At 55.1% G+C, this 11725-nt stretch overlaps 1 protein-coding gene across 2 annotated transcripts in view; it reads left to right on the forward strand.

Moving 5' to 3' along the window:
- LOC102766047 (myocyte-specific enhancer factor 2B) overlaps positions 1-11725 on the forward strand; it is a 21155-nt gene that overhangs the window by 8591 nt on the left and 839 nt on the right. For both annotated transcript variants that reach the window (XM_015557751.1, XM_006778334.2), the window contains exons 2-5: positions 8980-9062; positions 9548-9751; positions 10943-11077; positions 11535-11682. In XM_015557751.1, coding sequence (XP_015413237.1) covers positions 9009-9062; positions 9548-9751; positions 10943-11077; positions 11535-11682 — 541 coding nt within the window. In that variant the 5' untranslated portion in view covers positions 8980-9008. The remainder of the gene's footprint in view (positions 1-8979; positions 9063-9547; positions 9752-10942; positions 11078-11534; positions 11683-11725) is intronic.

Consider the following 11725-nt stretch of genomic DNA (forward strand, 5'->3'; position numbering starts at 1 on the left):
TTTCTCCCTTGAAGGCCTCTGTCCCTGACGCAATTATATGCCTGTTGTTCTCTCCCCTACAAGACTAGGCAGTGAGGGAGGCCAGGCTGGGTCTGTCCTCTCCCTGCCCCTGTGTCCCTGGCACCTGGTGACATTTCTGGGGGAGTCGTGGGGGACCAGAGGTGCCCCAAGGCCCTGTCTTGGAGTCTCTGCTGACTGTGTCTTGGGTCTGTGGAGCTGTGGGCCGAGTCCCTTCTGCCCAGCTCTGACAGATGTGCTAATTTCCCAAGCAGGGAGAGCTGGGCCTCTGGAGACACCTTTCTGGGGCCCCACGGGGAGAGCTTTCTCTGGAACAAAGAGGGAAACCTGGGGCCGTTCCTGCAGCTTCCATGTGGCTTCGGGGACCTTGCCAGGGGTGCCGGGCAGCCCTGGGCTCCAATCTGCCTTGGACAGCAGGTTGGGCCCTGAATGTAGTCTCTGGCCCCAGCAGTCAGGATCCCAAGTCTCTCGGGAGATTGGGTAGGGCAGAGGACTTCCGTTTGCATCGTCTGTGACAGAGAGTCTGGGCTCTGTGGCCGGTGAGCACGTGCCAGGTTGGACCTGCATGTCCTCAGGACATGGTTCCGAGATGGCAGTGGGACTTCGGAGGGTCAGCCCTTTGCCTGAGAGAAGCACAAACACCGTCTAGTTGGCTGTTGTGCTGTTGGCTCTTTAGAGCAGGAGTTTCAAACTGGCGGCCTGTGGGCCAGGTGGGAGCCTCAAATGTGTTTTGTGGGTCACAAGGCATTTAAAAGAAAAGCGAACCAGTTGCCAATGTTTCTTCCATTGTTGCTCATTCACTTAGGAAGGGTGACTGTGGGCCTACTGTGTGCCAGGTGCGTATGAGGCCATCCTTGCCCTCACAGAGTAGACACCCTCACAGGGCGACATGATTATCAGATAAAGCAACAAAGAAGCACACAGACACCCAGTAGGGCCCAGCTGGTGTGGCTTGGTTGGTTGAGCATCGTCCCATGCACCAGAGGTCTCTGGTTCGATTCCCCATCAGGGCACATACCTGGGTTTCGAGCTTGAGCCAGCCCCTAGGTCCCAACAGCAGGAGGCTGTGCAGGAGGCAGATGATCAATGTTTCTCTCTCTCTCTCTCGCTCTCTCCCCCTTTCCCTTCCTCTCTCTCTTAAAAAAAATTTTTTTTCAATAAAAACATTTTAAAAATCCAGTAGGGCTGAGTGCTGCAGGGAGAGACGGGGATCCTGCCTGGGGAAATCAGTGCTTCCAGAAACAGGAATTTCTGTTCAGCCTAGAAGGAGAGCTCCCAGGCCTGGGCATTCCGGGGGGAGGGCACAGCCGGGGCTTTGGGAAAGGGAAGCGCTGTCTGGGGCTGGTGTGTCAGGTGCCTGGAAAGGGACAGAGGTGGTCTGGGAATTTGCCGGTACCTGAGGCCTCCCCAAGAGGAGGAGCAAAGGGGAAGGTGCAGAGCTTGCAGGGGCCCATTATACAAACAAGGAAACTGAGTCTCAGAGCACTTCAGGCAATGAGTGTCTGGTGGAGCCAGGATTTTAAAAATATATATTTTTTTATTGATTTCAGAGAGGAAGGGAGAGGGGAGAGAGAGATAGAAACATCAGTGATGATAGTGAATTATTGATCGGCTACCTCCTGCACAGCCCCCACTGGGGATTGAGCACGCAAGCTCATCATCAGCATGTGACCAGAATTGCATCCGGAAAAAAGCTCAGTTTTCCCAAGGATGCCAGAGGGAGCTAGGAACAAAGGGACCCCCAAAGGGTCTTCTCCAGCTGGAACATTCTGGGTTCCTAGGATTCATAACTGCATCTGGGTGACACATCCCATCCTCAAATTCCCAGTTCCCTTGAAGGGTAGGCCCTACCTGTGTCTGGGGGCTTGAATGTAATGGGGATCAGCATGGAGTCTGCATATATTTGGGGAGCTTTGAGAGCCTGCACATTGTCGGCAAGGGGTCTGGTGTGTTTGGAATGCCTGCCTGTATTTGTGAATCGGTGTGCATTTGGGGGATCAGCATGTGTTGAAGGTTCTGTGTGTGTTGGCGATCTATGTTTGGGGATATGGGTGTTTGAAGAGCTGTGTGGGTTTGGGGAGTCTGCGTGTATTGTGGACGTCATGTTCTGGGGCATTTTGTATGCAAGAGCCACATGTGTTGGGTAATGCATGTTTCTGGAGCTCCGTATGTTTTAGGCACCTGTGGATTTTTTAGGCACCTGGGTTTCTGCATGTGTTTAGGGGAGTCTCCCTACCCTCACCTCATCATCCATATGTCCCTGCCTCCTGTCCCCCCAGCCTACCTCCATCTGCCTGAGGCCCTCATTCTGAGCTGAGGGCCCCCCTCCAGCTGAGGAACAGTGACCCCAAGGTCAGAGCCCAGTGACAGGTGAAGAAGGTAATAGCATCTACAGAAAACCTACTTCTGAAGCCCCACCAACCTCAGGCTCCCCTGACTCCCTATTTTTCAGGGGAGGAAACTGAGGCCCCGAATAGTTTGGCCACAAGGGAGTCCCTGTTGGAACCTACCTTGTCCCCGAGGACAGGTATGGGGCTCCAGGGGCTGCTGTGGGCTGAGCCAGTCCCTAGGTCACCCACAGTGACCCCATCCGAGGCGCCATCTCCCAGGTCCCAGGGAAGAGGCAGGCACAGAGCTTGGGAAGGTCATTGGCAGCTGGGGTCAGAGTCACTGGAGCCCTCAAGAGGGGGGTGGGGGGGTCCTGGCTTTCCAAGGGGCTCTTCCTGTCGCCTGTAATGAGGTACTTGGGGAGCAGGTGATGAAACCACCGCCTGGGTTGCGTGAGGCAGTTCTGGCCTGATTGGCTGCCGTGGCCCAGGAGCAGCGCCCCCTCCCCGCTTCGCAGAGTCCCCGCGGGCCCTCACCTCCCCCCGCCACCCACCTGCCTCTCACTTCTCCTTTCCTACCCTCCTTTCCCGGCCTGGGTCCCCACCAAGCTGTGGCCTCTGGGCGCAGGGTCTGGCAGCGAGCTGAAGCTCATCCCCCTGTTAAAGTCCCAGTGGGAGCCGAGAAGAGGAACTTGCGTCGTCCCTGATCCTTTCTCTCAAACCCTCACCGCAAAGCCGTGGGGGCACGATTCTGTGGCCCATTTTATGGGGAGGAAATGGGGGCTTCATGTTGCCAAGTTTGTCCTGTGCTTGTCGCCATGGCACCTGATTCAGCGTCCCCAGTCCCTAGGCCCAGACACTTTGCGGGCACCATTCCCCGCCCCCACCTCTCCTCCCCAGCTGGTGGAAGGACTCTTACCCCCATTTACAGGTGAGAAAACCCGAGTCCTCAAGTGGAAACAGGCCAGGGTGAAGGGTCAGTGGGAGAGTGGGATTCCTTCCAGGCCCCATCTCCATCACCGGGGGCTCGGGGGCTCACCAGCCAGGGAAGTGACCTTCATGGCCTGAAGGACCCTTGGGATATTTGTTGATTGACTTAGTGACCACAAGTCTCATCACGGAGAGTTTAGGGTGCTCCAGAAGCTCATGAAAATCTTCCTTCATCCCCCAGCACTTGCCCGGCACTGTGCTCAGGCCTGGGACCCAGGCTCCTCCCCACCCCAGGTGTGTGCTCCAGTGGTGCTGTCCCCTCTGTAGACAACTGACCCATGCACTTCTGCCCACCTGCACCCCATTTCAGTTCAGGGCCCCTGTTTCTCACCTCAGCCTCTCCCTGCCACCTCACTCCTGCCTAGACAGCTGCTGCTCCCCATGGCAGCCAGGAGCAGGCGGGAGCTTTTTTAAACACTTTTGCTTGAGATAAATCACGGAAACCATCCAAGTAGAACTCACACATTTGCACAAACTGAACACCTCCCTGTACCCAGACCCTGGACTGGGGGCCAGAACACCGGCCTCCAGGCCTCCTGCTGCCCTGTCACCGCCCCTGCCCTGCGGCCTCTGTGCTGACAACCATCACCATACGTGAGTTTTGCCTGTTCTGGAACATCATGTAAATGGACTCATCATGGCATGTCTCCTCTGTGGCGTCCGCACTGTTGAATTGGCACAGGTCTAGGAGGTTCCCCGTGCAGATGCATGGGCTGGAGTGCATCCCTTTCCTGTGCAATGTAGCCATCCGTGGTAGAATCTACCAGAAAGCATTTACCAGCTCTCCCTCGGAGGGTGTTTGGGCCGATTCCAGTTCGGGGCATTGATGAATGAAGCTGCTGAGGACGGTCTTGTCTGTGTCCTTTGGTAAAACGTAGGCCCATTTCTACTGGGTGAATACAGAGATGAGAGGTCACTGTGTCACAGGTTAGACATTTGTTCATATTTAGTAAATGCCAGTTTTCCACAGTGGCTGTACCTCTTTCCCCTCTCACCACCAACACATGAGCGTAAAGGGGATTTTTTTAAACTGTAAGATCGTATCCTGACCCTCCCCTGCCCCCAAAGTCTCCCTGGCTTCCCATTGCCCCCAGAGTAAAGCCACAAATACCTAAATGACCCAACCTCCACCGCCCTCCCCACCGCCATGCTCCTCACCTCGCCTCTTGCCATGCTGTCTAGCCATGCAGACTTCTTTGCCTTTTGTTGTGGTTTTTTCTCCCAAATGCCAAACTCATGATCACTATGACCTTTGGCCCTTGCAGTTCCACTGCTAGGACCACCTTCCCCAGATCTCCCACCACTGACTTCCCTCCCTTACTGTCCTTTCTCATGTGGCAGGTCATGGCCCAAATGTCACCTCTTCAGGTAGGCCCTTCTCGAAATCCCTGGCTAACGCTGCCCCTTGCATAGTCGGTCCTTCACTCTTTTTGGACTTCAGACAAACAAAAGTTTCAGAGAAATGACCTGGGCGGTTCCCACTGTTTTCAAAGGTCTGAGTTAGTTTAGATAACATTGCACTTTCCTGTCCTTTACGGTTTGACGAAACAGCCATACAGCCCTCTGGGCCCATGGTCTTCTTATGGTAGGTCGCAGTCACTTTGCCAGTCTTCCGTGGCCATTGCTCTACTTACGCTTTCTACTTCTGAGGTCTGCTTATCACAGTGGCCGGAGCACGGTTGATCTTAATAAATGTTAAGTATAAGGGGGTGAAGAAAGGGGTGGGGGAGTGGTGTCTCGGTTTCAAATGACCACCCCACTGCCCATCTGCTCAGGCCCTATCCAGTCTCTCCATTGAGGCCCAATGACATGCTTCCTCCTCTGAGATGCCCCCTTGGATTTCTCCTGGCCGTCCTTCCTTGCTCCATCTCCTGTTCATGGGTCTACCTCTCTGCCTCTCTGCTGGGCAGATGCCACAAACTCTCTGCTTTCTGGCTGGACCTCGGTGTGGGGATGCACAGAAGAGGCTTCCCCAAACCTCAGCCTCCCCCCTCGTGCCTGGCACATTCAGCAGCCACCACCACCTCCCCCCAGCAGTTCCGATCACGCCAACATCTGGAGCGCTGGTTGCTGGTCTGTCTGCGGCTCGGGGTGGGGATTTGCATGTGAGTACAAATATATATGCACACCCTGGGTCTTCCACCCCCACATTCCTTGGCTGGCCCTTCACACCTGGGCCTGAGACAGGTCCACTCAGTGGCTGGATTTGCATGCGCGTGTATTTCTGGGTAGGGAGTCAGCTGGGGGAGTCTGAGAGGAAGTTGTTGAGGGAAACTGGGGGTAGTTCAGACGTGTCTCTTTTAACCTGCTCCATTCACCCGATCTGCCCAACAGCCCCTATACCTGATCCCGGGCTGCCAGCCTGGATCCCAGCTCCACGATGTACACATCCCCAGCCCCATGGGGTCAGAGCTGAAGGGAAGGATGGCCGCTGTAGCGATCTAGACTGAGATCAGGGGGGCTTCCTGAGGGATGGATTTAAAACACACATACACTATGTTTAAAATATGATTTGAGAGAGAGAAAGGGACAGGGAGAGAGAAACATCAATCCGCTGCTTCCTGCATGCCCCCTACTAGGGATCAAGCCTGAAACCCCAACCAGGAATTGAACCAGCCACCTTTGGTTCATGGGATTATGCTCAACCAGCTGAACCACACAGGCCAGGGGGAGGATGGATTTTTTGAGCTGGGTTTTGAAGTGTAAATAAGAGTTGTTGAAGGTAGAGAACGGTGGGCAGGGATTGGCTGGGGCGGGGCCTTGAATGCCAGGCTGGGAACTGAAATTTTCTCCTGATGGTAGTAGGGAGCCATGAAGAGTGTGTGAGCAGGGAGGGTCATGACCAAAGCCTTGTGTTGGGTTGGTCCCTCGAGGGCCAAAGCTGGGGATGACTGTAGTTCCTGTGTGGGGATTGGGAGTTCCAGGGTCACTGAAGGTTAGAAGAGTGTGAGTCCATCTGTGCCTGTTGGGCTGGGCCCCGGGGAAGGCAGGGGATCTGGGACCTTCTGATGGACCCAAAGAGACCTGGGATACCGTGACTTCACCCCGTCTCTGCCCAGATGGGTGCGGCTCTGGCCTTTTCTCCAGTATCCGGCCACCCCCGAGCATGGCAAGGCTTTTCAATGATAACTCAAACTCCATCCTTCTTTCTCAAACCCTCCCATGGCTCTCCGTGGCTCTTAGACCCAAACTCACAGCCTTCCCCACAGCTCAGAGGACACAGTGTGGCCCTGCTTCTCAGGCCTCTCCCTCAAGCTCCTCCGTCCAGCCTCGCTGCTGTGTCTTTCCCTCCTCAGGGCCTTTGCACCTGCTGTCCCTTCTGGCTGGAGCTCACTTCCTGTCTCGGCTCTTGGGTCTCAGTTCCGAGAGACCCTCCCGACCTTTTGGCTCTTGCTTGCGGCTCCCCCATTATGTGACCCCTGCCCTAGGAGGGATGTCCTTGTCTAAAATGGGGACAGACTGAGAAGGGGCTGGAGTCAGATATTCCAGGCTCAGATTCTCAGGTTCAAGTCCCATGTTCCCATGGGACCCCAGGCGTGGGGGGCATTTCCGGAGTCATCTTGGCACGGGGACCTCCGGACCAGTGCCCCACTTCTGTCCCCGGGGATCCATCGGGGCCAGGGCAACACATCCCAGCCGTGGGAACGAGTCTGATTCTAGCCAGGGATTAAAATTAGCCCCCGAGGTTAAATTTAGCAAATCAATCCGGAGCTAGGGGGTTGGTGGGGCTCTCATCGGCTGGGCTCTGCATAGTTGCGACTGCTCAGAGACCCAGCCCAGAGAGGGTAGAGGACACTCCGGGGGCCACACAGAGGGCCACTTACGATGGCCAAGGCATCTGACACTCCTGGGCCCTGGGCCTCTGGGATGAAGGGGGTCCCCCCCAGACCCCTCAGGCGGAGGTCAGAGAAGCAGCTATGGCTGCTCGTGGAGACAGACCTCATTTCCCCACGCTTCCCCAGGGCTTGTTTCCAGGTCTGTGCCAGGTGCTCTGCATGCCATACCCACCCCAGTCACAGAACAGCAATCTGAGCCCAGGGGGAGGCCCCCTTGGCTGGGATCTGAGCACTGGCCCCCTTACCCTGGGCAGCCTGTGACATTGCCTCAGGCACCTGTGACATGGGGGTGGCTGGGGGTCAAGTGTGGTCACAGAGGAGTGGAGGGGTGTCAGGGATCTCGGGGCCTTGGGGTGGCTGACTGTACAGCATGGTGGGTGCCTCACAACAGGTTTCTTCGTACCAAGGATCCCTGCATGGGGGCACTGGGGAAGGCCTGGACCCCAACATGCTGCTTGTCTTGGGGACATGCAGTCCTCCCTGAGTTACCCACTCTCACTTTGGGGGCTCACACTGGGGAGATCTGAGATCCCTGGGAGGAGGGTCCAGGGTGTCACCCAAGTTGCCCTGGGCCCAAATCGGGGTCTGAGGGCTCCGAGCCTAAGGTCTTTCCAGGGCGTCCTCACCTCCTCCTGGTAGAAAGGGGGGCAGGGGTGGGTTTCTGTTATTTAAAGTTTTTTAAAATTATTTTTTAATTAAAAAAATTTTAAAACAGAAATAGTCCATAATCACTGAGGGGAAAGTTTGAAAGTTCAGATCATCAAAAAAGGGGCAGGGGGAGAAGACACGAAAGGCCGCACAGTGTATGATCCATTTACATAAAATGTCCAGAACAGGCAAAGCCATGGAGACAGAAAGCAGGTCAGTGGCTGCCAGGGGTCAGGGGAGGGGATGGGGAGTGACTCCTCATGGGAATGGGGTCCCTTTTGGGGGGGGTGAAAATTTCTGGAACTAGATAGAAGCGATGGTTCTACATTGTGAATAACTAACTATCACTAAATTGTGCACTTTATTTTTTAAAATATATTTTTATTAATTTCAGAGAGGAAGGGAGAGGGAGAGAGAGACAGAAGCATCAATGATGAGAGAGAATCATTGATCAGCTGCCTCCTGCAGGCCCCCTGCCCCACACACCACCCTGAGCCCCACAACCCAGGCATGTGCCCTGACCTCCCGGTTCATAGGTTAGCATCCAACCACTGAGCTACACCAGCCGGACTTGTTTTGTTTTTGTAACCGCGGGCCTCGATCTTAGTTTGAGGAGCTGTTGTGTGTTGAATGAGTTGAAAGGTGTCCGATGGGCGGGTCAGGCTCGCTTTCAGAGGCTCAGGATCACCGAGCGCTGCAGCGGATGTCCCTCCAACCTGGCCTGTTGAGGGCTCTTAGGCTGTTGCCAATATTCATAATGGCAATACGTATGCAGCATCCACTATGTGACAGGCAGGAAGGTTAGCTCCTTTTGTCCCCAGCAACAATGAGCAGTACACAACACTGCCCCCCTACTGCAGACGGTGCCCAAGGCGGGCAAGCTCCCTGAGGCCCATAGTTACCAGGGGGTAATGTTTTAGATGCTGGGGCAGGAGCATCTGCACTGCCATCTTTTGGCCTGGGTCAGCCTTCGCCTCATGTGGAATTGGTGTATCCTGGTCTGGTTGAGAATGGGGGCCATGAGGGTGGCCCAGCCTGCCTCGATTCCCCCATCACCTCTCCTCAGTGCCTGGCAGGGGGAAGTGGAAGACAGAAGGAAAGCTGGTTGCCTGACCCCACTTTCCACCCACTCACTCTGTCCTCTTTTCCTTCTCCCACAGACCAAGGTTGCTCTGCCCAGCCTAGGACAATGGGGAGGAAAAAAATACAGATCTCACGCATTCTGGACCAAAGGAATCGTCAAGTGAGTTCATTGGGTGGGAAGGCATTCATGGCAGGGGACACAGTCTGGGCAAAGGCCTAGCGATTTGGGGGAATTGTAGGGGAATGAGTCTTGATGACAAGTCTGGAGTTTGAGATGTAGCATTTGCTCATTTTCATAATGATTTATTGAAGTCCTGGTCACAGAGGAGATGGACCTGGACACAAACACACCTGGCTCAGAAGCCTGGATCAGAGGGAGACACAGAACTGGGGAAGCTCAAAGAGGGAGTGTGGGCTCTGCCTAGGAGACCAAGAACAACTTCCCAAAGGAGGGGTCATTTAGGATGGGTTTTGAAGCATCAATAGAAGTTTGCCAAGTTGAGAAGTGAGAACAGCTAGAAGGAACAGCACATATAGAGGCACGGAATCATGAGGCATGTTCAGAAAACAGTTAGGCCCCTCCATCTCCCCAGCCCCACCCCAAATCTCTGTCTTCTCCCTCTCACCTGTGGGTGCTGGGTCCAGGTGACATTTACCAAAAGGAAGTTTGGGCTGATGAAGAAGGCCTACGAACTGAGCGTGCTCTGCGACTGTGAGATTGCTCTCATCATCTTCAACAGCGCCAACCGCCTCTTCCAGTATGCCAGCACGGACATGGACCGTGTGCTCCTCAAGTACACGGAGTACAGCGAACCCCACGAGAGCCGCACCAACACCGACATCCTTGAGGTACCCTGGGCCCTCCTCCCCGGGAAGCCAGCACACTCTGCTGGCTCAGAGCCCAGGGACTCTTGGTTTGTACAAAAGATGGGCGTTGCAGTCTAGCTTTGCTGCCAGTTAACGCAGGTTTCGGGTATTAGAGTGTCCCTCTGGGCTAGTTACCTGGCTAGCAGAAATAAAAACATCAACCAGCCCTGGCTCAGTTGGTTGGATCGTGGTCCCATACACTTAAAGGTTGTGGGTTCGATTCCCTGTCAGAGCACATGCCCAGGGTTGTGGGCTTGATCCCCAGTAGAGGGCATGCAGGAGGCAGCCAATCGATGTTCGCTTTCACATCAATGTTTCTCTCTCTCCCCCGTCTCACTTCCTCTCTCTCGAAAAAAAATCAATAAAATACCTTTAAAAAAAAGTCAACCACTGCGCTGGCCAGTTTGGCTCAGTGGATCGAGTGTCAGCCTTTGGACTGAAGGGTCCCAGGTTTGATTCCAGTCAGGGGCTCATGCCCTGATTGCAGGCTCAATTCCCAGTCAGGGGTGTACAGGAGGCAGCCGATCAGTGATTCTCTCTCATCATTGATGTTTCTCTCTCTCTCCCTGTCCCTTCCTCTCTGAAATCAATAAAAATATATTTTAAAAAACAAACAAACAAACAAATAAATAAATAATCAACCACTATAGATTGAAGGCTGTACTATGTGCCCCTTACACACAGTGTCTCATTTAATCCTATCACCCATGTGGTGAGTACAGAACAGAAAGTAAAAGGCACCGTGGAGCAAGCTGACCTCACTGAGGTCCAGGACCATGCAGGTCACTGGTCCGGGGTAGCTCAGAACGTCCTATAAAGTTGTCTTCAGGTGCTCAGTTTCTTGACATTTATTCTGCACCTACTGCATGCCAGGCTCTAAAGCAGCACATGGATGCAGAATGGAGAAACCAGAGTTGCATTCAGGGGTGCTAGGACAGTGCCAGCCGGCCGGGGTGGACCTGTGGTTTCAGGGCAAGACAGTGCCTCTCGCACACAGTGGGAACTTAGCAAACGATAACTCACTGGGGGTTTTGGTCAATGGGGTTTAGCTGGAGCAGCTGTGCCCGCACTCTGCCCCACCCACAGAGCTGGGTAGGTCTCTCCCCTCACCATACAACCAGGCTCCCTGGCTAGGATGGGGGAGATTCATCCTACTGTGTCCCCTCCCCACAGACACTGAAGCGGAGGGGTGTGGGCCTTGATGGGCCAGAGCTGGAGCCAGATGAGGGGCCTGAGGGCCCGGGAGAGAAGCTGCGGAGGCTTGCAGGTGATGGGGGTGAGCCAGCCTTGCCCCGACCACGGCTCTATGTAAGTGACTCCCCGCCCTGCCGTGAATGTGCCCCCCCCCCCAGGCCCACGGTCAAGGCCGAGACTGGAAAAGGGCTAAGAAGCCTAGAGTATGGTGGTAGGTCTCTGCCTGGTTGGACAGGAAAAGCTTCCTGGAGGAGTGGGCATTGTAGCTGGGGCTTTGAAAGATGAATAAGAGTTCAAAAGGCAGATAATGCCTTCTTTTCTTTCCTTCTATTTTGCTTTTTTTATTCATCAAATACCTGGGAAGGCCCCTCAGTGCCAAGCTCATGCTGAGTGAGAAGCCTCAGCTCTGGGCCCAGCTGTCCAGGAGCAGCAGAGCCGGGCCCCTGGGAGGTTAGGGCGGGGGCGGGGAGGATAGTGAGGGCTTCCGAACGGTGGAGGCTGGGATATTCTCTCGGACTTGGTGTCCTCACCTCCTTGGCCCCCTAACCACTCGTGTCCTCTCTGCCCTCAGCCCGCAGCCCCCACCATGCCCAGCCCAGACATGGCATATGGGGCCCTGCCCCCACCAGGCTGTGACTCCAATGGGCTTGGGGAGGCCCTGCCCGCCCAGAGCCGCCCATCCCCCTTCAGGCCAGCAGCTCCCAAAGCTGGGCCCCCGGGTAAGCTTGGGGCCGAGGCCCTGGGGAAGGTGGGGGCGGGGTC

This window comes from Myotis davidii, unplaced genomic scaffold (genome assembly GCF_000327345.1).
Source record: "Myotis davidii unplaced genomic scaffold, ASM32734v1 scaffold448, whole genome shotgun sequence".
Taxonomy (NCBI): Eukaryota; Metazoa; Chordata; class Mammalia; order Chiroptera; family Vespertilionidae; genus Myotis; species Myotis davidii.